At 41.8% G+C, this 25,237-nt stretch overlaps 2 protein-coding genes across 2 annotated transcripts; both read left to right on the top strand.

The window, feature by feature from the left end:
* Positions 1–1,149: 1,149 nt before the first annotated feature.
* On the top strand, positions 1,150–5,932 carry ocstamp (osteoclast stimulatory transmembrane protein; the record flags this gene model as incomplete). Its single annotated transcript, XM_083974663.1, has 3 exons — positions 1,150–1,172; positions 3,351–4,359; positions 5,579–5,932. 3 exons carry the CDS (start codon positions 1,150–1,152, stop codon positions 5,930–5,932), a joined length of 1,386 nt encoding a protein of 461 aa, XP_083830789.1.
* A 4,157-nt stretch (positions 5,933–10,089) lies between these two features.
* Positions 10,090–15,067, top strand: LOC310988149 (thyrotropin-releasing hormone receptor-like; the record flags this gene model as incomplete). Its single annotated transcript, XM_083974662.1, has 4 exons — positions 10,090–10,197; positions 10,308–10,318; positions 12,451–13,267; positions 14,663–15,067. 4 exons carry the CDS (start codon positions 10,090–10,092, stop codon positions 15,065–15,067), a joined length of 1,341 nt encoding a protein of 446 aa, XP_083830788.1.
* Positions 15,068–25,237: the final 10,170 nt, after the last annotated feature.

The raw sequence follows: 25,237 nt of genomic DNA, 5'->3' as shown, positions 1-25,237 counted from the left end.
TTAGTAATTTAAGTAGATGTGTTTGTGTGTGCACGTGTATACATGAATACGAAATGTGTGTGTGCAGACGCTCATGCTCATGCTTCATGCCACCCCACCATAAGTCAGTGCCTCACTTGGGCCACCCCTATCAAAAATGTCTAAACACGCCCCTGCTGTAGAAGTGGGTCCAGGTCCAGGTCCCTCTACACCAGTGTTTTTCAACTTTGGGGTCGGGACCCCACGTGGGGTCACCTGAAGTGTCTAGTAATTGATAAAAGAAATTACTGATACTTTTTATTTTTAACTAATTATTATTCTTTTAAAAATTTTGATTAAAAACACCACAGACAATCTTAAACAAGTTCAAGTTCAAGTTCACTTTTATTTGTATAGCACAGTTAAAAAGACCTGTGACAGTCGTCCAAAGTGCTTCACAGAGCAGAGACAGAAACAAAGACAAATGCATGTGCAAAAAACAAAATGACATGAATACTATCACACATTCTCACACACAGATGTATGTACATAATATACGGACATATGCGCATACATACACATACACATACACATACGCAAATGCAAATGTGCACAGCTACAGTAGTCATAGACAACAGTGCACATAGATATTTAAACAAAAAAACTAGCCAGGATCAGAAGTCCTTATGGATCCGAACAACTGTATTCTATACTTTCACTTTCTCAAATGGAAATCGAGTTCAAATAAAATGCAGCATATAAAAATATCTCAGCTGGCGCATCTTGATTGACGGCTGAGATCACGTGACCGCCAGAAATCTGTGATGTCAGAATGGGGTCACAAGCCATAAAAGGTTGGGAGCCAAATCACTGCTCTGCTCTCTGTCAATCTCAGTGTGTGAATCAAACACACACACACACGGGACACATGACATCGGTGACATCACGGCGACTGTGGCGTTAGTTAGTGAGACCTCGTTGAGTCACATTGTGCATGTGAGTGTGTCACATCTCATCCGTCCATATGATTCTGCCTCACGTCGGTTCACATGGTGAGAAAAAAAAAAAAAGTGGCTTTTTTGCATTTTTCCCTCGTGGGAACTTGAAGGCGACACACAAACACCAACATGACTGTGACTGTGACAGGAAGTTCCTCATTTCACCTCCACAGTCCAACAGTTCACCGCCACCATGAAGGTCATCGCTGCTCTCAGGTAAAATACTATCTATCTATCTATCTATCTATCTATCTATCTATCTATCTGCTCTCATGTAAAATCTATCTATCTATCTATCTATCTATCTATCTATCTATCTATCTATCTATCTATCTATCTATCTATCTATCTATCTATCTATCTATCTATCTATCTATCTATCTATCTATCTATCTATCTGCTCTCAGGTAAAATCTATCTATCTATCTATCTATCTATCTATCTATCTATCTATCTATCTATCTATCTATCTATCTATCTATCTATCTATCTATCTATCTATCTATCTATCGTTCTATCTATCTATCGTTCTATCTATCGTTCTATCGTTCTATCTATCGTTCTATCTATCTATCTGCTCTCAGGTAAACTCTATCTATCTATCTATCTATCTATCTATCTATCTATCTATCTATCTATCTATCTATCTATCTATCTATCTATCTATCTATCTATCTATCTATCTATCTGCTCTCAGGTAAACTCTATCTATCTATCTATCTATCTATCTATCTATCTATCTATCTATCTATCTATCTATCTATCTATCTATCTATCTATCTATCTATCTATCTATCTATCACCGTCTTGTTCTACTGTAAAAGTGGCTATCATCATCATTTTTATATGCACAATGTATAAACTGTGTAAAAGTGTTAAAGTTTCAGCTCCTTGTTATGTGTTTTGATTTTCAACATTTTCTTAGTAATTTGCTCGGTAATGTGCCATCCAGCTTCAGGAAGGATGTTGAACCAGCATCTTTGTTTATGTCCAGATAATCAGTTTGTGTTGGTTCAGTTGTTTTTGTTTGGCAGTTTCTATCATCTATCTATATTTTATTACGTTCTACAATCTTTTTATTCTCTGGGTTTTACAGTGAGTCAGTTCATCCAGTTGTTTGTCATCAGGTTCTGTAAATGTGGAACAAATTATACAACAGTTTTGGAATATACTTTTTTATAATCAAAGTATTTTACAGTTTTTTTTCTTAATTGTTTTGACTCATGTTTCATTACTGTAATGGAAACTGTCACTTATATCTATCACAGACATGTATTTATGACATAGTTTGATAATTGAGTCAAGTGTGGTTGTTTTTGACCTGGGAACTGAACCAGGAACCCTCTTGTTGTGAGTCGGTGTTCACAGCTGTACACGATGAGTCATATACAAGTGATTTCTTTTTTTGTTTTTGTTTTGTAACAGATTTGTCGAGAACTGTTTTCCACTCGTTTACGTCAAGAAATAGCCAAGAAATAAAGGTCAATTTCATAGTGTGTTTATACTGTAGTAATGTCATGTTTTTCATAAAGGCAAAAGATTACTCATGCTTTTCATGCTTTGAATGTTTTGGGAAAGGCCAGAATTTTTCTACACCAAGTCCTTGCAAGTGATATTTCTGAACTATTTCTACACAATCAATTGTTATTTCTTGGCGGTATTTCTTGACATTACTATGAAATTGGACGTTATTTCTAGACTATTTCTAGACATTATGATGCAATTAATTGTTATTTCTTGGCTATGTCTTGACATTATTAGTAATTAGCGACCTGTTTTTATTTTAAAGCAGAAGTAAGCGGAATGTTTGTGTTAATATAAGTCTTAAATAGTTATATCTTCCGACAGCAATCACTTACATAGAGTGTTTGGTCTGAAACACGGGTCTGTCAGTCACTCTGCTCTGCTGTAAGCTGAGGAGAAAACTTTCCTTGTATCCTACAACCTTTATCCAATGAGGAGAGAGAACGGCATAAAGGGGCGGTCCTCTCTGTGTGTGCAGTCAAGGAGGGATGCACGTGAATGTGGTGACGTAGGGACGAGGGCGGGGACTGCTAACTCCATCTGCTGACAGGAAGTTAGCCAAAACGACCGGATCGCTTACTTCTGCTTAAAGTGTATTTTTTTTTTTGGGGGGGGGGGGGGCTTTTAGGCCTTTAATTGACAGGACATGTAGGAGTAGCAAGCAGCCACTCAGGGAATTGAACCGGGGCCGCTGTAGTGAGGATGATAGCCTCTACATATGTAATGCCTGCTCTACCCACCGAGCTAAACGACGCCCCAGTTCCCAGTCTTTATCTAAACTAAACTAACGTGACCTGCTACAAAGTGTATTCATCAAAATGTCAAACTCTCCTTTAAAGTTAAAGTTAAAGTTGTGGTTTCCGTCCTCAGGAGCAGAGCCTCGTGTTGGAGAAAGACGCTCGGATCGGTCCTGTTCTATCTCTGGGACGTTTACTCGGCTCCTTCGCCCTCCTCTGGCCGGGACGTCCTGGCCCTCCTGTCCCTCTGCCTGTCTCTCTCCGTCGTCACCGGCCTCCTCCTGCACCACTGGCTCCTCCGGACCCTGAGGTACGACCCCGAGGTCTCCGTGCCGACCGCCGCTCTCTACGCTCTGACCGTGTCGGCGGTCTCGTCGCTGTGCCACCCGCTGCGCTGCGTGCTCACCATGACGCTGCCGACCGTCTGCACCCGACAGGGCCGCGCGCTGCTGGTCTCGGCCTCCGTCATGGTCCTGGTGGTGAACGTCGTCCCCAACGTGGCGGCGAACGTCGGGGCGGTGGCGCGAGTCCTCAGGTGCACGGCCGAGGGCTTCGCCGGGACCCTGCTGAGCTCGTCGGAGCCTTGGAACAACGTGAAGCGAGACCTGGTCGAAGAGACGATCAAGGTGCAGCGGGAGGACCTGAGCTTCGTGACCAACCTGAGGAAGCTCGATCAGTTCACGTACGTCAACGTCACCGGGGTCAAACGCCGGTTCAGGGAGATGATCGGACAGGTGGAGGGGAACTTCTCGCACGCCGGGAACCTGCTCAAAGACGGGAAGCTGCTGGCCAACAGGATCCTCGCCGCCCTGTTCGTCGCCCTGCTGATCTTCGAAGCCGCTCGTTACCTGAAGTCGTACCTGACCTCGGTTCAGTTTGACAACCGCCACGTCTCCAGGGAAACAACGCCCGCCGATCAGAAGAAAACTGCTAAAAGGAAACTCACCACCACCACCAGGTGTAAAGTCACGAGCGAGGAGTGCGCCTCGTGCTTCGTGTCGCTGGTCGTGGTGACTTTATACTTCATTGCGATCACTGCAATAGTGACTTTAGATCACGCTGTGTATCACATAGTGGAGGTGGTTCTGCCCTGGCTGCTGGATTTTCCACCCACGTCTGCAGCCATAAGTGTCAGTTACAAGGTAACACAGCTCACGGTCTGTCTCACCACTGCAGCTCATTTGTCCCTTTAGGTAATCCCTTTAATGTACAGGCTGTTGATTACGTGATGATGTTAAGAATTAAGGTGCGTTCACACCAGACCTTTTGTTTTTGTCGCTGTCGCTCGCGTCGCTCCAAAAAAAACGCTCTGTCATGCAGCTGCAGCCGCTCGTCAGTTTGGAACGATACATCAGATCGCTCTGATGACGTCATTCAAGCGATTCTGTTCCCGTTTGTGTTGGTCCAACACGGCTGACATTGTACCTGCTGCCGCCGTTTACCTGTTGTGGAAGTCCCACAAGCGCCGTACAACATCAAGCCGGCTTTGCTCTGCTGGACTGGTGGGGTTGTATTACGTTTCCATAATTTCAGTAGTTGTCATAGTTACACATAGATTACGGCAGCCAATCAGCGCCAAGCGACTGACGGCCGGAGAGTTGGGATTTGTCATCTCGAGCGACAGAGCGAAAAATCACTCCGTCGCTCGGAGCCCCAGCGATTTTTTGCCTGAGCGATTAAACGCTCAATCGCTCGTTTGCATTGACTTAACATGTAAACTCGTCGCCAGCGAGAAAAACAAAAGGTTCAGTGTGAACGCAGCTTTAGCCAAATATAGAATTAGCCATATAGCCTAAAATAAAGGCCTTAAAGGCGAATTCCGGTCATTTTTGACCCCTACATCGTTGTCCTGATGGTCACCCAGTGTTGGGGGGAGCAAAAAACCGGAGTTACACCATGGCTACCCGGCGCTAGGGATAGCGACAACGCTAACCCATGGGGGCAATTCTTTAAACTACACAACAAACACTCAAAAAACAATCAAATATCTATGGTAGGCCTATATGACTCGAAATCCTTAAGCCTACCACACACATAATAAAGATAATCTGGCTGATTTTGCCCCGATTTTCCCCCTTCCGACCAAGGACAAAAATCGCCTGATTATTTTAGGCTCTTAAGATTATCTTTCTCCTGTGGTGTGTGGTGTGTTCTCCCGCCAATCGGCTCGTAAAACAATCGTCACCGTTTGGATCAAAATGTGTGTATATTACAATGCGATTAATTGTTGTTTCTTGGCTATTTCTTGACATTATCACGTAATTAACGGCCTGTAAATTAAAGGGTTACTCACCTTTCAGTTTTTTTTTTTTATTATTATTATTATTTTTTTTTACATATGTTTGTGTTTTGTTTCTCCAGGTGAAGCTCTCCTTCCATGCCTGCTCTCTGTTATCTCAGCGCTGCGACACACCGGTCACCGACTTCCACAGGGACTACAGGTGGACGTTCAGCCCCGAGCCGTCGCTCTGCGATGCGACGACGACGTCGGCTCCAGACCTGAGAGTCACGCTGCTGCTGGGATGTCTGTGGCTGATGAGCTACTGCCTGGTGTTCGCCGAGGTCTACGCCAGGAGGCTGCGCAGGAACATCTCTGCCTCCTTCTTCAGGGAGCAGGAGGAGAGGAGGAGAGTTCACCTGATGGAGAGAACACAAGAGAAACAAAGGAAGAAAGAGCAGCAAGAGACGGTTTCTGTTCAGGTCGCCTCGGGGTGAAACACTGAAGTGCATATCTAAACTTTTCTCTCATGTCTTTGGCCCTTCAAGCTGCCGCCACAGAAATCCTCCACAGGCAGGTTTTAATCCCCAGAGGATGAAGCGACATCTGTGGACGTCTCTTCTCAGAGCTTAACATCCAGGTTTTTCAGTGAGACGTCTCCACAGATGTCGGACCGATCGTCCTGGGATTTGTCTTCAGACATTGAAAGGAGCCCAGAGACCGAGTCCTTCTCCTGAGCTGAGGTGCTGCAGCACCAGCAGGTCGATGTCTTCACTTGTCCAACCGGGAGACATGAAACACTGTTGAAAGAATCGGCACAAAGTAAAGAACAGAGATAAATTTAAGGGGATAGTTCAACATTTTGGGAAATTGGCCCATTGCAATAATCTCTATAGTCTGAGGTTACCTTTATTTGTCAGTGCAAGCTACGGCAGAGCAGAGCTAATAACAGAGCGTTACGAGATGCAACGGATGCAAAAACCACTGATGCGCGTGCATCAGTGGTTTTGTATGAATTTACCTCTAAAACAACTCTGTCTGGTAACGTTGTGTTATTATCTCATAGCGTGGTGAATGTGCAGGTCACAACTTGTCCACCAGAGCGTTGTGGAGTTGTTGGATTGTGTATTTGATGAGTTTGATGAGGGAAACCAAGAAATCCCATGAGCCTCCGTAGCGTAGCTCTGAGCAGCTCACGGCTCTGCTCCGCCGTTCTAAAAATAGCTTGCACCGACAATTAAAGGTAACAAACCTACTGCTATGACTATAGGGATTATGGCAATGGGCCAATTTGCCAAAATGTTGAACTCTCCCTTTAACAAAATATAATATTTGACATTTATGTCCCTTTATCAAGAATTATGTTGACATGTCACTAGTACCATCCATCACCTATAAACATCCTCAAAGTTTATAACATACAAATGTCCACTGTAAAATATGCATATGTACATATGTTTAAAAAATATCTATATGATCTTTTTTTATTTGGTATAAAATGTTGCAATGTTAATTAAAGACATTAATTAAAGCAGAAGTAAGCGGAATGTTTGTGTTAATATAAGTCTTAAATAGTTATATCTTCCGACAGCAATCACTTATATAGAGTGTTTGGTCTGAAACACGGGTCTGTCAGTCACTCTGCTCTGCTGTAAGCCGAGGAGAAAACTTTCCTTGTATCCTACAACCTTTATCCAATGAGGAGAGAGAACGGCATAAAGGGGCGGTCCTCTCTGTGTGTGCAGCCAAGGGATGCGCGTGAATGTGGTGACGTAGGGACGAGGGCGGGACTGCTAACTCCATCTGCTGACAGGAAGTTAGACAAAACGACCGGATCGCTTAATTTAAACAGCATATAAAAATCCTTAAATCACATGTCCACAGTATTAACCAACATACATATTCCAATGGACTAGATGTGTTAATATATGACCATTTCTAATAGTTTAATATATAATATTTTACATAAACATACAGTGGTGGCCAAAATTATTAGAACAGCTGACTGATCTGAAAATACTGATGATTTAATTTCATAATGGTCATGAAACATGCAGATGATTGCTCTGAGCACAATCAGATGAAGTGAGTCAGACTGTTTTTAACTTAAATGGTGTATTCACTTCACTAGTTTGCAGCATTTACAGCAGCACATTTCTATGGTACAGTGTCAATATTCCCTGAGAACTTGAAGTTATCCCATCATGCCTTCTGCTACTCAAGCCAAAGGTTTTCCTTTGAATGTAAAATAAATCCGTCCAGTTCATTTTCCAACTCGCCCCAAATTTGCACGATGGGCTCGAGGTCTAGACTTTTTAAATTATTTGACCTAAACTTTCTTATGATGGCTCTATTTATAGCGCATAATGATGATTAATGGCCAATTCAACAACTGAAATGCCAAGTGTTGCAATAATTTTGGCCACTGTATGTTATATATAGAAACTCTCTATATATATATTTATGACATAACTGCAGCGTGCCCTTCGACGGTTCCTCTTTCTCAGTTTGTATCATCGTTTTGTTTCGGTAAAGTGACGAGAGCTTCCTGTGTGCGTGAGTCGACATCGACACCTTTTCCTCTCTCAGCGTATCAACACTTCGAAAAACTGCAGAGGCGCCCACACTTCAGAGCTAATGTGGTTTTAGAAAAGATGCAACACAAACAAAAACATCTGTGCAGCTTTCATCGCCCCTCTGTTTGTGTTGCAGGGGCCCACTTTTTTTTTTTCCACAGGAAAGGAAGTTGTGCTTTATTTTTTTTCTGTGTTTGTTCATGTTTGGTTTTATTTTACCCCCTCAGTTCCACTAGATGCCACTGTGGTGCTTCAGACAGACGAGGACAACACCTCTTCCTCCTCCTCCTCCTCTGGATCTGAGCAGCAACAGATTAGATCTTGCCAATTTCTTTTTTTCCAATATTGCACTGGCCTAGATAACATTAATAAATTAAACGAATACGTTTCATGCACACATGAAATAATTCACGGGGCTATTTTAGTGCCGCCTTTATGAAAACAAGACTCTCTTCCGTTTCCTGAAAAACTCTTTTGCATATCAGTTCACTCCTGCTTTAAATTCCCATGAGGCTTTGGGAGTTTATTTTAAGACGTCTTCCAAGAATAATAATAGAAAACCTCCTTATCATCTATTTTTACTCCTGACTTCTTATTATTGTCTCAAAATTCAGCAGCAACCTGTGTAAAAAAAGAAAAAGAAAGCGACCGGTCCAGAAATGATAAATAATTCATATATTTTATTTTTCCCTCTCACATAAGTGTGTTGCTCGCTAAGAGTGTGTGACGGCTTTGGTCTTAAGCTCATTGGAAATGCACTCGACTGAAAGATGGATTATTGCTTCAAAATGTGAACAAATATGAACCCGAGGCCCAAATTTCAGCCCTTTGAGGTTGCAAGAAAACATATGCAACACAGTATTATACTGAATGTATTTGTTCCAGCTCTAGGATGTAAGATATTACAAATTAACACAACATATTCAGCGCCTTTAGAAACTTCATCATGTCAATTACAAAACTTAAAATACGTATTTGCAGATGTTTTGATGCGTCGTTGTTGGACACAGTATCTGACAGACTTGTTGGCATGCAGCCGTTCAGACAGACAATTACCTGGAGATGTCCTGCAGGATTTTTTTCTTTCTTTCTCTCTCTCGTGCTCTCTTTCCTCCTCCTCCTGTGAAGCTGTTATCTGTTCATTAGAGACACTCTGCTGGAGCCGCTGAAAACTATTCCCCCTCTATAAAAATGCATGCATCTCCTGTGTATTAGCATTCACGTTGGACACTGCTGTGCACAGATAGAGGGCCAGAGGTCAGTCCCAGCTCTAAGTGGTTTGTTGGAATCTGTTTTGATTGCGTTTGGAAAAAAAAAAAACAGATTATATTTTTTGATTTGTTTTGAAATATGGGTTTTAATCTGAGCCTAAATGTTTCTGTTGTTGTCCCTGTTGAGAGGAGGAGCACCGGCTTGTAACAGCATCCAGCATCCAGCACCGAGTCACAGACACAGACAGACAGATAGTCAGAGAGAGAGAGAGAGAGAGACTGCCGGGAGCTGAGCTGTGAAAGCTTTCCCAAATGTCACAGGAATAGTGAGAATCTTAATCTTCTGATGTGTGTTTCTATTTGTCCCTCAGGAGAAGTCGAGACAATCGAGAAGTCGAGAATCTGAAAATGTCAATTTGTCTCTTTTCCACACAGGGTGATGATGAGTTAACTAAATTACGTCTGAAAAAAAACTGTTGGCTTGGTAATTAGTGCCATTTCAGTTCAATGGCCAGTCAGTGCAGTGTGGATGATGCGTTCAATTGCAGGCTGCACCTCCTCCTCCTCCTCCTCCGTTCTTTCAATAATTACAGGGTTTATGGTCACATGCATGGCCGCGGCGGTTGACATGACGCCCCGAGCCCTGGATGATGGGAGGAGGAGGAGGAGGAGGAGGAGGAGGAATTGATTTTCAAGTTGGTGGCTGAACAAAAGCAGTGTGTTGCAGTAAAGTGGTGTGTGTGTGTGTGTGTGTGTTTGTGTGTGATGTGAGAGCGATGGATGGAGGGAGGGAGGGAGGGAAGGAGGGAGGGGTGCACTGGGAAAATAAAGAGAAAGAGAGAGAGCGAGAGAGAGAGAAAGAGACATATGTGGACGAGTGCAGCGGCTCTGGAGGAGGACGAGCAGCAGTCATCGGTGTTTCTTGGTTCACTGCACCTGAGAGTCAGAGTGAGCTCTGCCTCCTGGAAGAGGATGGTGAGACGCACACTTCACCTCTCCTGATACATGATATATATATTTATAGATTAATTCTTCTGTGGTTTCATTTTCTCCCACTTGATTCAACTGTGAATGTTTTATTTCAGAAAAGTGGAGGGTAAGGTTTTGTTTTATCTACTGAGAGGAGGTTCGTCTTTCTCTGGAGGAGAAGGTGAGTGTCTTTAAATTTTTACCTTTTACTTGTGAGTTTAAGTGGAAGAACTCAGATATCAAGAACGATGGCTACATGATGATTATGATGATTATAACTGTAGTTTATTATACTGTAGTAGTTTATTCTTAATTATTCCTACCAAAGTGAAGTAAACAAGAATACTGATGGATGTTTATGATTAAATATCATTTTTATCTTCTCTCTTCAGAACTTTGCTTCAGAACTAAAAGTTGAATAAAAGCCGTTAATTACGATGCTGAGCTTTAATTTTGCATCTCTTTAGTCTTCACTAGAGAGTATCTGGTGTATTCATAATCATAATCATATTAAGTTTACCATAGGATTTTAAAATGTGTATTTCTGCCTCAGATCTGTGTATATGTACCTATGTAGTGTCCTTATATAAATCACAATCATTTATACAAGTAATTAAACCTGCAATAACAAGATGAACCACTAGGGGGCAGTGGAATTATATTATCACCTTTTGTATTAATAGGTGAACCTATCTATAAATTGTTGCTAATTCATACATCCTCTAACTTATGTTGTGAGATTATCATTGATCTGGAGTCTTGTTTCTGATCACCTGATGAATCAAAGTCCAATATTCACTCTTTGGTTGTAAAAGCTGCAGCCGACTCATCCTGAGGGGAAACAAGAGCCTCTTTATCAGATAAACGCTCCGTGATGAACATCAACCACGACACAATGAGAGCAGCGAGACAGAGAACAAACAGTGAAGTTGTGTCAGGACACCTAAATGATAGATTGATGCTATAAAAATATTTATTATAGTCACGATGTTGAATTATATCATCTTAAATTATTTTTAGTCTCGAACCTAGGACTTTATATTTTGGGATGTTGGAGAGGAGGGAGTTGCAGTTTTCTTGTTCTAATTAAAATACAGTCTTCCCGACACTCCCTTAAAGGGATACTTCACCCAAAATTGATAATTCACCAATCATCTACTCACTGTCAAGCCAAGGGTTAGGGTTTGGAGAACTTTCAGAGTCATCAAAACTCTTTAGGAGTTCCAGGGGGGGTCCGACTGGCAACGGATTTTCATCGTCCAAAACACACACTATGAAACATCCAGATACCTCCATACTGCTCGTCTGTACTGACCCAAGCGTCCTGAAGCCGCCACATGAAAAAGTTGTTGGGAAAAAATTAATTTGATCTCCGTGTTTATCCTTGTTGTAGCAGTAGCTCCCAGTGGCTCTGTTGATGTTTGGGCACATGCGTGAGATTTGCTGCGAGATGTTCGTTTGTCATTGTTTGTCATCCATTGGATGTATGATGTAAATGTATGATGTCACGGAAGAACATCTCGCAGCCACTGGGAGCTACTGCTACAACAAGGATAAAAACAGAGACCACATTAATTTTTTCCGAACAACTTTTCCATGTGGCGGCTTCAGGACACTTGGGTCAGTACGGACGAGCAGTATGGAGGTATCTGGATGTTTCATAGTGTGTGTTTTGGACGATTCAAAAGTGAACTCTGTCCGCCACCATTATATGAAAATCCGTCGCCAGCCGGACCCCCCCTGGAACTCCTAAAGAGTTTTGATGACTCTGAAAGTTCTCCAAACCCTTCCTTGGCATGACGGTGAGTAGAAAATTGGTGGCGGCAGTGGCTCAGGTGGTAGAGCAGGTCGTCCAATGATCAGAGGGTTGGCGGTTTGAATCCCACTCTCTCCCGGTTGCTGCTGTAGTGTCCTTGGGCAGGACATCTTACCCACCTTGCTCCTGATGGGTCGTGGTTAGCGCCTTGCATGGCAGCTACCGCCATCAGTGTGTGAATGTGTGTGTGAATGGGTGAATGCAATGTAGCCTACTGTAAAGCGCTTTGGGTATTGTTCAGGTATAGTAAAGCGCTATATAAATACAGACCATTTACCATTGGTAAATTATCAATTTTGGGTGAAGTATCCCTTTAAATTCTTTATAGTCTCGAACTCAGGACTTTATATTTTGGGATATGGAGAGGAGGGAGTTGCAGTTTTCTTGTTCTAATTAAAATAAAGTCTTTCTGACACTCCTTTATTTTGCATCTCTGTCTTTAGGACTCTTTGTTTTGTGTCCCTGGAGATAAACCTCACGATGGAGAACAACAACACGACCGTTTTCCAAGACGTCACCAAGGTGTTGAACCTGACACAGATGCCCATGAAGCCTCTCGGGGAGCAGGTCATCACGATATTCCTGACCATGCTCATCTGCGGGGTCGGGATCGCCGGGAACATCATGGTGGTGCTGGTGGTGCTGCGAACCAAGCACATGGTGACGCCCACCAACTGCTACCTGGTCAGTTTGGCCGTCGCCGACCTCATCGTGCTGCTGGCCGCGGGGCTGCCCAACATCTCCGACGTCGTGGCCTTCTGGATTTACGGCTACACCGGATGTCTGTGCATCACCTACCTCCAGTACCTCGGCATCAACGTGTCGTCCTGCTCCATCACGGCCTTCACCATCGAGCGCTACATCGCCATCTGCCACTCCATAAAGGCGCAGTTCATCTGCACCGTGTCCCGGGCCAAGAGGATCATCGCCGGCGTCTGGATCTTCACCTCGCTCTACTGCATCATGTGGTTCTTCTTGGTGGACATCGACGAAACCGTCTACGCCAACGGGGTGGTGGTCACCTGCGGCTACCGGGTCTCCAGGAGCCTCTACATGCCCATCTACTTCCTGGACTTCACGCTGTTTTACGTGATCCCGCTCATCGTGGCCACCGTGCTCTACGGACTCATCGCCAGGATTCTGTTCATGAGCCCGCTGCCGTCGCATCTCAACGACAGAGCGGGAGGAGGCTCGGTCCATCACGGCCACTCCAGCAGCACCAACAAGGCCAACAAGGGCGCAGTCTCTGCAAGGAAACAGGTAGATACAGGAGACACTTCACTTACAGCAGAGGAGAAGTTTTTATCTGTAAGAGAAAAAAGGGATTTTATAAATTATTACAAAGGTAGTTTTTGTACAGACAGTCATGATCCCCAGAGGATGAATCCTTATGATTTTTCCTCTAGTGCAATTGTAGCCGATGCCATATCTGGCCCTCTGTGTTGTGTTTCTCACGGCCTGCCCTATGTGGGGTTCGATCCCACAACCTCCCGCACCAGAGGCGACGATGCTAACCGCTTTGCCAAGAGCATGTCTTTTTATGGGTGGAGTGAGTGCACATGCGTTACACAATGACATGTTGACATTTGTAATTTTGAGTAAATGTCTCAACATAATCTATAACAGGTTTAAAAGGTAATACATCAAACTCAGTGGTGCTTTGTGATTAATAGTGCAAATTTGCAAATTGTTAGCATGTTGACATACTGTACACTGCCCTTCCAAAAAAAAAAAGTCACCACTTGGATTTAACTCAGCTAATAGGTAAGAGCCTCCCATTGGATAATTACTGCATGGATGATTATGTTTCAGCTGGCAACAACTTATTTAACGCTTACTGATGCAGTCTCATTTCTTAAACAACCATGACAGAAGACACATCCTGTGGTCGTGGAGAAGATTCATAAGGGTCAAATTGTTGGCATCAAGCAAATAAAATATCTAAGGAGATAACTGAGACTAAAATTGGGTTAAGAACTGTCCAACGCATTATTAAAAACTGGAAGTAGAGTGGGGAACCATCATCCTCAAGGAAGAAATCTGGTCCAATGTGACCACAGAGTCCAGAGTCCATTGAGAATATTGAAAAATGAATGCAACTCTGGACTCACGTTCATCACTGTAAACTGGTTTGATCAGTTCCGCTGCTTGTTAAGCTGTCGGTATGGTTCATAAGAAGTATTTATTAAGTAGTTAAGAAATAATATTTGAACAGATCAGAAGTTGTTGGGTTTTTTTTTTGTTTTTTTTGGTATTTGTTCATCAGTTTTATAATTTTCCACACTGACAACCCAACTTTTGCACACAAAGGCTGGACAGGTTCACTATGAACAATATTTTAAAACCAAAAAATGTGCAGTTTCCTTTTTGTTTAGGCTAAATGTTGCCTCATAGTGTGGTTTAATGAAACTTTTAAGTTATTTTACAGTTACCTGCGGCCTATAATATAGTTTGGGAAGTAGGTAAGATAGAAGTTTTCCATTTTAGCCTTGTGACAAATATTGAAAAAATGTTGCGATGCTAAATGTTGTCACCCAATTGTCTGTAGAAAGGCTGTAGATCATTGGTCTCTCTCTACCACACCGAGTTGTTCCAGATTCATCACTGTTCATCACATAATTACATCACTCTCTTGTCCTTCGTTTCCTTCAACAGATAACGAAGATGCTGGCCGTGGTGGTCGTGCTCTTCGCCTTGCTCTGGATGCCTTACCGAACCCTGGTGGTGGTCAACTCCCTGGTGGACCCGCCGTACCACAACACCTGGTTCCTGCTCTTCTGCCGCATGTGCATCTACACCAACAGTGCCATCAACCCCATCGTTTACAACCTCATGTCCCAGAAGTTTCGCGTGGCCTTCAAAAAGCTCTGCAAGTGCAGCTGGCGGCAAAAGGAGAAGGTGGCCGTCGAGTACAACGTCCCCATGTACTACGGCATGGTCAAGGATTCATCGCACGAGAGCAACGAGCCCGTCACGGAGCACGAGGACGTGAGCCACGGGCAAAACATGAAGAGGTTCACTGTGACAGATGATGAAACAAGCACTTTCAGCATCTCATAATAAGGACTCACGAGGACATTTTAATGTTTTGAATTATTATTATATTATTATAGTTGTTTGAGTATTCACTGACACTGGAATCTGTAAATAATCTGCGTGTTTGCTGAAATACAGTAGGTTTGTGTTTGTGGTGTAGTTGTGGTATTTTTTACAAAGCCCCTAAAGGGACATGGGGGAGAAAAAAAATTAAATGTTTCGGGTGCACACCTGAAAGTTTCTCATGCGCACCTGAAGCCTGAATAGTCTATTGCATTTGCATGTATGAAATTGACAGTTCAGGAGTTAGTTTGTTTGTATTTTGACCTGGGACATTGTTATGTCGTCATCGTTATGTGTCTGAAAGGCATTTAAGATGAATTTTTAAGTTATGTAGTCTGTTTAGGCGCAAGGGATACACCGCTTTGGATCATGTTTTACGACGCACGACCGCTACCGTGCTCATTCAAAGCTTTCACGTGCGCACCAGAAAGTTTCAGGTGCGAACTTAAACTTTCGCATGCACACCTGAAACGTTTAATTTTTTATTTTTTACCAATGTCCCTTTAGGGGCTCTGTAATTTTTGCATCAGTACTGTAACTGTGAAATATTGTATTCTCAGTTTTAGTGCACATAGATCAGACATCTGGATGTTTAATACAGATGTGAGATGTTTATTTGAAGGCCTAGCGTGGGCAGTTCCCCTACTCGCCTGTCAGCTCGCCACCATTTTACACCATTATCACTGTTAATACTTCACACAGTTTGTTGATATTGTGTAATTCCCAGAATGGCTCCATCTAATTTCAGCATGTGTGGAGGTCTAATTAAAATGCCTGTGTGGGTGTGCAGGACCTTTAATGTGAAGTGTTTTGTTTTGAGAATGTTTTTTTTAATGCCTCCATGATGGTGAGAGCCAGAAAAGCCAGAGGCATTCTGTTTTGCATCCGGCTATTTGTCCATCCCATCATTATGAACACAACTGTGCAGAAATTTGGTGTTGGAGTCAGAGATGAGCTGATTAGATTTTGATGTTCAAAGGTCACAAAATGTTTTTCGGCATAACTTCAGACTTCACACAGCAATTATGAGAATATTTCACACAAACCATTCAGTAAGTTTGGTTCATATTTTTATATATACTGTACTGTGGATAAACAGGGATCTAACACAAAACTGCTTTTTGTTCCACTTCTAGTTCTTAATTTACCAGCTACCTCGTCTTTTATTTTAAGGATTTTGTCACTGCAACTTCTTCAAACGAAAAAGACTGACTGGATACCCACTCGGTCTGACAAACAGGAACTAATGAGAGAAACTCTGACAGCAAACAAATAATTTCCTATTCAAACCATCAGCTGAGTCGGAGGGGAAGTAAGTTGTCATTTCAGTTACTGGAGATCTGCAACAAATCTGACAGTATACGAGCATTACTGGGAAAAAAAAAACATTGTGATGCTAAATGTATTCTCCAGGTTTTCTGTCTCCCTCGTCTTGTTGTCAGCCACAATGCTGCGTCTTTCCCTCCACAGCTCCAGCTCTGTTGTCATGTCACAATAAGTTGGTGTTAAATGTCTGGAACCAGCGTGAGACACATGTGTAAATCCATGTTATGTTTGATCCAGATGTTGTAAATACATTTTGTAAACAGGCTTTGCCGCTTTCCGTGGACCATGGGATTAACAATTCCCTTAGCAAACATGGAACATGTATAGATTTTCTTTATTTATGACCGTTTTGTGTGTTGAATTTAAATAAATCTTCAGAGTTATTCATCATATCTTTAGAAAAATGTGACTTAACACTGATTTATATCATTATTTATTATCATTTTAGTAGCAGTAGTAATAGTAGTACTTCAAGGACACTCTTATCATTCTGTTTTGTTTTGATTTGCTTTTTTCCTTGTTCCCTGTTGCAGGTTTAAACCTTAAAAACACAATCAAGACTACATGTGAGCATGCAAATAGCATAAATAACATAAATTACTAGTAAAGCATATACGGAGAAAATGCAAAACTAAATCATAAAGTTGGACACCTGTAGAGTGAACCAACTCTCAGTAATCCCTCAGTGGTTTCTAATACAGGAACAATATTCTCAGTCACGGTGACAATATAGTGTCACAGCAGTCAAGTCCCTCTGGACGTTGAGCAGGCTCTATAGCTCTGATAAGCGGCTTTTATGAAGAAAGAGGTGTCACCATGGGTGACCATATCCCAAAACAAGAAATATGGGACAAGACAACTTTTAATGTTGGACAATGAGAGACAATGAGAGGTCGTCTAAAAATGTTGATGGTTCTATCTTAGTTCTTAAAAAATCAATACACAGACTGCAGGTTTCAATTCTCCTAATGGGGCTTTCAAATGCAGTACTAAAAGTCGAAAACTTCCTTGCATTAGTTTTGAGAGGAGAGGGTGCTGTTGGGATGTGAACTCTGTCAACATGGGAATTGAACTGACAACCAGAACTGGGATAATCTGACACCCCCCTCTCTCTCTCTCTCTCTCTCTCTCTGAACACTGACAGGAGCTGTCAGTCTGTCAAGTACATGGTCCATAGTAGGCTATACTTGCTATGCTTATACTTATACTCAAGCATACTCCAGGGATATTCCGGCGTAATGGTCCAACGCACCATGACACCGAGTTAGACCCCCCCTCGAGAGATGAAGTCTGCTAACCGCTAGCTTCTCTAGTTGTAGCAACTTTAGCAATGACCCGCACCATAACAAACAGCACAGTCTATTTATCCACGTGCAACCGATCAAAAAGCCACTCATAACCACAAATAATGCTCAGAACAGCACCAAATGTCATCAACAGTACAAACAAGGTCCCAGCACATAATATGAGGCATCAAACATCTGTTAGTTTTGCCTGGTTTCTATTGAAAAGAGACGAAAGCAACTCACCCACTCTCCTCCAGTTATACGCTATGCAGCAACCAGGGTTGGGAGGGTTACTTTAAAAATGTATTCCAGTACAATTACAAGTTACCTGTTAGAAAATGTAATTAGTAACTTACTCTAATTACCACAAAATTAAAGTAATGTAACGGATTACATTTAGTTACTTTTGGATAACTTTAATATCAAACATGCAAATTCAGTCACGCAGCCATCACGCATCAATCCACGCAGAGGAAACAGGACATGAAACGCACCGAGCATCCGCTAAATTTCAAAATAAAACACAATGGATAAACTCTCGATTGTAAATCATCACTTTAACAACATTAGTGACAGCCGCGGCACAAACCACAAGTTAATCCACACTCAAACCGAAGCAACAATAATGTTAACTGTACTCAACAAGCTAGTATTACAGGTTTACAACAGATATGACAGACAACCTGGGCTGTGTGTGTGTGTGTGTGTGTGTGTGTGTGTGTGTGCGCGCGCGCGCGTGTGTGTGTGTAAAGAAGAGAGGGAGAGAGAGAGAAACTGTGCGTTCAGACCGAAAGCGTCGAGAGCGTCGCGGTGGCCGGAAGTCATTCATTTTCAATGAGAACCAGCGTCGAGGAGCGTTGAAGAGCGTCAAAGGCGTTGGCGTCGCGTTTTGGCGGCGAGAGCGTCAGGAGAAAGTTGAAATCTCCTGAACTTTATGCTAATGAGCGATGATGCGGAGCAGCGGCAACCAATCAGAGTGTAGATGTCCCCCACTCAACCAACCACAACCGACGTCAACTTCTTTGACGCGCGTCAAAAACGCCAGGGTGTTCAGACCACCAGCGTCGCGGAAAAGCTTCAAGAGCGTCAAGAGCGTCTTTTGACGCTTTTGGTCTGAACGACCCAAAAGTCTGTAACCTGCTAGCTGTTAGCTACCGTAGCTCAGGCGTCGGTCTCCCGTCAGGTAAAAGCTGCCGTTTATTCCTCAAATGAAGCTCATGAAGTTGTTGAGCCTCTCCGGTACAGTTATCCATCACTGCGGTTGAATTAGCCACTAAACTGCTGGACGCTAAAACCGAGGGGGCCGTCTGTGTTTACAATTCACGAAAGCAACGTGAACTTACGTGCCGCTCACACTCAGTAGAGTTACGTTAAGAGGAAGCGTAGCCTCAGCCACACACACACCGCACGGGCAGAAGAGGCAGAGCAGCTCTGTCTGTGTGCCTCACCTCTGAAACTACAACGAGCCGGCGAGTGGCTTCTACGGCCGCTCTATAGCCTGTGGTTGATTTTTAAAATGTGAAGTAATCAGACAAGTAATCTCCGTTTTTATCAAATGTACCGGTAATCTGATTACGGGTTTTTTTTCTGTACTTGTAACGGACTACAGTTACCCTTTTTTTGTATCCTGATTACGTAACGCCGTTACATGTAGTCCGTTACTCCCCAAGCCTGGCAGCAACTTTCCGCGTCCAGTATTGCGTCCAGGCACTGACAACACACGTCCGAGGCCGACTGGCAGCACAAACATCTGGTTTCAGCGGTCACTGGCAGGCAGTGACCACCACACTGACCACTTGATTCCCCCAGGTCCAGCACGTGGGACACTGGGGACCTGGACGCGGAAAGTTGCTGCATAGCGTATAACTGGAGGAGAGTGGGTGAGTTGTTTTCGTCTTTTTTCAATAGAAACCAGGCTAAGCTAACAGATGTTTGGTGCCTCGTATTTTATGTGCTGGGACCCTCCTACTGTTGATGACGTTTGGTGCTGTTCTGAGCATTATTTGTTGCTATGAGTGGCTTTTTGGTCGGTTGCGCGTGGATAAATAGACTGCGCTGTTTGTTATGGTGCGGGTCATTGCTAAAGTTGCTACAACTAGAGAAGCTAGCGGTTAGCAGACTTCATCTCTCGAGGGGGGGTCTAACTCAGTGTCATGGTGCGTTGGACCATGGGTCCTGGCAAAAAAAAATTTAATTTACTTTTATGGCTCTGGTTTTAAAGGTGCTTATCGACTTTTATCTTTGGATCTGTGATATTTTGCATCTAATGTGGCACAATCAAAGACAAAATAGCCTTAGATCATTTAGATATCTGAGAATTTAAGTTAATTCTGTTGAATGTTTAAAAGCCCCAACCCACGACGCAGTGAGCTTTATTTTTAAGTTCATGAATAAGTCATAGCACGAGTAACAGCCAGACAGATAGGTGACAACTAGTGCACAATGTTTTTAATACCTTTTGATGATGACAAAATGAAGAGCAGTTCGTCTGTGAGACTGAATAATTTATCCACTGCATCTGTCAAGAGCTCTTGTCTGCTCAGTAGCATCACATACAGAGTAATCAAAGGCCGGCCAGAGTGTGTTGTGTTGTTTAAGAAAGCCCATAATGCTGCACTGAAGAGACTGTTTATTATTTCTTGTCCATTAATGCTCCTGCGTTTGAATTAATGTCTTGGTTCTTGAAGCTTCTTCACTGAAACTACATAATGCTGAGAGCAGAATCTGTCGAGACACAAAGCAGGAGATCGGTGTTAGCGCATCCATTACTTTATTCCAGTGCTCTCAAAGGAAAAGTTGATGCTAATCTGCTCAATGTGTTTTCCTGTAGGTAAATAATAATACTTATAGGGATAGTTCAACAATTTGGCAAATTGGCCCATTGCCATAATCCCTATAGTTTTAGGAGTGTTTGTTACCTTTAATTGTCAGTGAGAGCTATTTTTAGAACGGCGGAGCAGAGCCGTGAGCTGCAATTTGTTTTAGAGGTAAATTCATGAAAAAACACTGATGCGTGTTCCCGTCAGGGGCAGTTTTTCAGCAATCAGTCTCTGCATTTACCTCTAAAATGTCTCACGAGACAACAGCAGGATATTATACTGCACTATGGTGGAGGATGGTCATTGAAAAAATTGAAGAGAAGAAAATAATAATGAAGCAGCACTGCTCTCTGTCCGAGAGAAATTTCTCCCACGGGAGACTAATGAATGATTTTGATTTGATTTGATTTGATAATGTATTTCTATATGGTTATTTTTCATCACTGGTATTTTTTTTAACAACGTGGCACAACTACTACTGTCCATGTGAGTTTATTCAGTTTATCCTCCATTTATTCCACTGTTTTCATGGGAAGCATCATAAACCCCCCCTCCACCCACTCAGGTTTAAATCCACCGTCTCCAGAGCACGTTTGTCAGAGTGTGTATATATGGTGTAATATAAAGAGACGGCGAAACAGTACATCTTGTGTACGCGCTTGAATGTCAGTGTTAGACCTTTCATATACTACAGTCATTTAGGATGAGAGCAGCAGGTTATTAGCATCACAGACCCCATTGATTGAGAAGCTTAGGAGAGGGGTTGCTATGGAGACGGCCCAAGCTTTTATCCTGGGCTGTAGATTCAAGCTCAAGTGATGGTGGATGAGTGAGAGCAGCAGTAGCTATATGAACATGTATGAGTTCAGTGTTTGTCTGAGCTTTGAACATGTTAATTGATTTTGGATAGAATAGAGAACGGCCTGTGTATGTTTGCAGGAACCATATAATACCAGATTCATTATGTTATGTAAAGGATTGGCTCCTTATGACTGATGAGTGGTGTATAGTTAGTATTTTGAAGCAGTAAATTTGCTTCACTCTAAAAGATGATAGGATTTTTGGTGAAGCAGAAAAACTTTGACCTATTGCAGGAACATAATTAATAGTTCTATACCACTCTCATCTTAAAGGATATAGATTAAGTAGTGCTGTCATATTGATTTCTTATAAGGCTGGTACTGTAAATTTGCACAAAGACCAGAGAATGAAGTAAAACCAGATATAAACCCCATAAAAACAACCAACTGTCAATACAGTTTTAACAAAGGACGAAAACAAAGCAAGATTTTTGTTACCACCGAACAGAGCCAGGCTAACTGTCTGTCCTGTTTTTATTTTTATTCAATGCCAAAATAATAAAACACAACTTTGTATTGTACTCTGAATATCAAATATTAAAATAAAACAGGATTTTTCAAGTTTTTCAAAGGTTTGTCAGGCAATCAGGAGGGCTTTCAGTGATTTCTGTAACTTTATCTATGTATATGAACTTAACCCTTCAGTTAATCTGAAATACTCATCACGTGACAATGCTGTGAAACTGTGAATGCCTCAATTTAATTTGAATTCTGGTGCATTTTTCAAGTTTTTCAAAGGTTTGTCAGGCAATCAGGAGGGCTTTCAGTGATTTCTGTAACTTTATCTATGTATAAGAACTTAACCCTTCAGTTAATCTGAAATACTCATCACGTGACAATGCTGTGAAACTGTGAATGCCTCAATTTAATTTGAATTCTGGTGCATTTTGATGAAAAATGCTGAAATAATAATGTACTTTTACTTCAGTAAACGTTTTTGTGTTTGTGAGTTGTAGTGAAGCGCTTACTTACCAATAGCTTCAGTATAAATATTAAAGGGATAGTTCAACATTTTGGCAAATTGGCCCATTGCCATAATCCCTATAGTCATAGCAGTAGGTTCATTATCTTTAATTGTCATTGCAAGCTGTTTTTAGAACGGCGGAGCAGAGCCGTGAGCTGCTCAGAGCTATGGAGACAAATGGAATTTCTTGGTTTGCCTCATCAAACTCATCAAATACACAATCCAACAACTCCAAAACGCCCTAGTGGACAAGTTGTGACCTGCACATTCACCACGCTATGAGATAATAACAGAACGTTACCAGCCAGAGTTGTTTTAGAGGTAAATTCATGCAAAACCGCTGATGCGCGTTGCCTTCAGGGACAGTCTTTCAGCAAGCAGTCTCTGAATTTACCTCTAAAACAACTCTGTCTGGTAACGTTCTGTTATTATCTCATAGCGTGGTTCTAAAAAATAGCTTGACAAATAAAGGTAACAAACCTACTGCTAAGACCATAGGGATTATGGCAATGGGCCAATTTGCCAAAAATGTTGAACTAGCCCTTTAAAACTGAGCACAGTCATCATGTCAGGAGACTTGTATTCATCTTTAGATGTAACATTGAAAGCCCCTGTGAATGAACGTCTCAGTGTATATGAGGAAATCTTTGGTCTTCACAGCCACAGCAAACATTTGGACATTGATCGGTGGTTATCAAGTCGTACTTTGAACTTCTCCGAGGCCTCAGTGCATGTTTGGTTTTCAGTCAATAATATAGAGTCTCAGATGTTTCATTTACAGACATTTTAGAGGAGGGAGCACTCAGACAAACCAAACTGTGTGAGGTGATAATGACCCTGTTTAAAAACGTAGTAAATTAAATTTAAAAAACACACACAGGAATTGTAATGGAGCTGAAATTGTCTTTACTTGTTTCTGCAATTTAGTACCTAATTGCATGTATGTATGCATGCATGTCGTATATCATGCTGCTGCATAATGTGAAGTAGAGGGATACGGGAACGTCTCCATGAATAATCTCTGCAGTGAATGGATTGATAACGCTGGAAACACAGTGTCTGTGCATTAATCCTGTATATTAAGTAGAAGCCTGAACATCCATATGTCTGACTGAAAGTGTCTCATAGCATCACCTCCAGAAAAAAATATCCATCAACTTTTAATTTTATCTAAAACGTGTTGTTATTCATGCAGGATTTATTATCTGATTCTGATCATCCGTATGTTGGTGAATGGTCCAAAAAGAGAAGAAGATAAATATCATCATAAAATCCATGGTGTCAGTGTAACCTCCATTTAATCTGTCTGCAAACCACTCAGGTGGAAAACACATTTCATGTATAGAGGTTAAATGTTTCAGCTGTGATCAATACTCTCTGCTCTGCAATCAAAAATGTCATAAAGCGTCACACAGAGAGAGAGAGGTCTCATGAATCCACTCCAGTCTCCAGCCTTTGATATTTCAGAGAGCAACGGGGCAATCAATAGTGTGTTGTAAAAGTATGTTTTATAAATCCTTAGAGGGCAGGACTTTCCTCTGTTATACTCTCATATATACAGTACCAGCTATAGGAAGGACAACAACAACAACATATGCAGGAGGGTGGAGTGTTTGGCCAGAAAAAACAAGAATAATTCACAATAAAAAATAAATATAACACAATATACAAGTCCATTATAGCACAGAAACAGTTATAGTTGATCTCCTCATGGCTTCAGTAGTTTTCACCCTTTATATTGTTCCTTTAGGTAAAATTATCAGCAGATAAATCTCAAATCAAATCAGATCAAATAAACTTTAATTTGTCCTGGGCAAGGGATTTTGACAGCTGCCATGTACATGTAAAACATCATGATACACAGTACATAATATACAATAAAACAGTAACAAAGGCAAACAAATCCAAGAGAAGAGAAAGAAAGAAAGCGCGGGGTGCAATAAATGGAGTAAAATACTTATGATACAAGTTCAAATAAAAACATACTAAAAAAAAAAACTAAAAGAAAGAGCAAGGGATGTTGGTATAAGCCAGCAGGTGGACAGGCAAACCGGATGTAATTGATATGATTGACTGATTGATGGGTTGATGGGCAGGGGATCCACAGCCAAATCTAAATTATTATGCAGATGAACTTGTCCATGAATCCAGGTGAGACGACCTGAGTCCTAAATTTCCTCTCTTTGTCAATTTCTTCTGTTAATTCAGCATGGCTTCAGCTATGGCTTTCAGCATTCACATGCATTTTCCTTATGGAAATGCTCTTTTTTAGTAATTCTCACATCTTCCGGCATTTTTTGCAGTCCGACTAGTCCTGTATACTTTCTGCTACTTCAACAATTAAAACATCAAATTGTGCAGCTTCTTCTGGACATTCATTTTTTTAATACTCTTTATACTTTTTTTCAAATATTAAACTTTTTCAGATTTTTTTGTCCCATAGGAAATGCATTGGAACGGTCCTCAAAATGTTAGAACAGAACACACCTGTTAGAATGCACCAACCTAAAGGTCGAACTTCAGACATGAAGACCTGCACGAGTCGTACGTTTTTATTTCTTCACTGACACAACCAGTGGTTAAATTGGCTTTTGTAAGGACAGCCCTACTTGAGATACTGCATATTAGGATCAACCGGATATCAGCATGACTGATTATATTGGTCGATATTCTGCATTTTTATGATAATCAGCATTTTTTTTATACTAATAACCGTAAATAAATTAATTTTAGAACACGCTCCTTTGGCTCTGATGCAGCGGTCTCTCTGCCTGAAGTCACCACTAATGTCCCGCCCACTGAGCCAAGATTTGTGTTGGAGTTTGTGTTATTCCACAAAGATCTAAAGTCTTTTTATCACAGATGTTCACAATGTA

This window comes from Trachurus trachurus, assembly GCF_905171665.1.
Source record: "Trachurus trachurus genome assembly, chromosome: 7".
NCBI lineage: Eukaryota > Metazoa > Chordata > Actinopteri > Carangiformes > Carangidae > Trachurus > Trachurus trachurus.
Note: the sequence above shows the minus strand (reverse complement) of the source record. Positions and strands in the feature narration are given on the sequence as shown.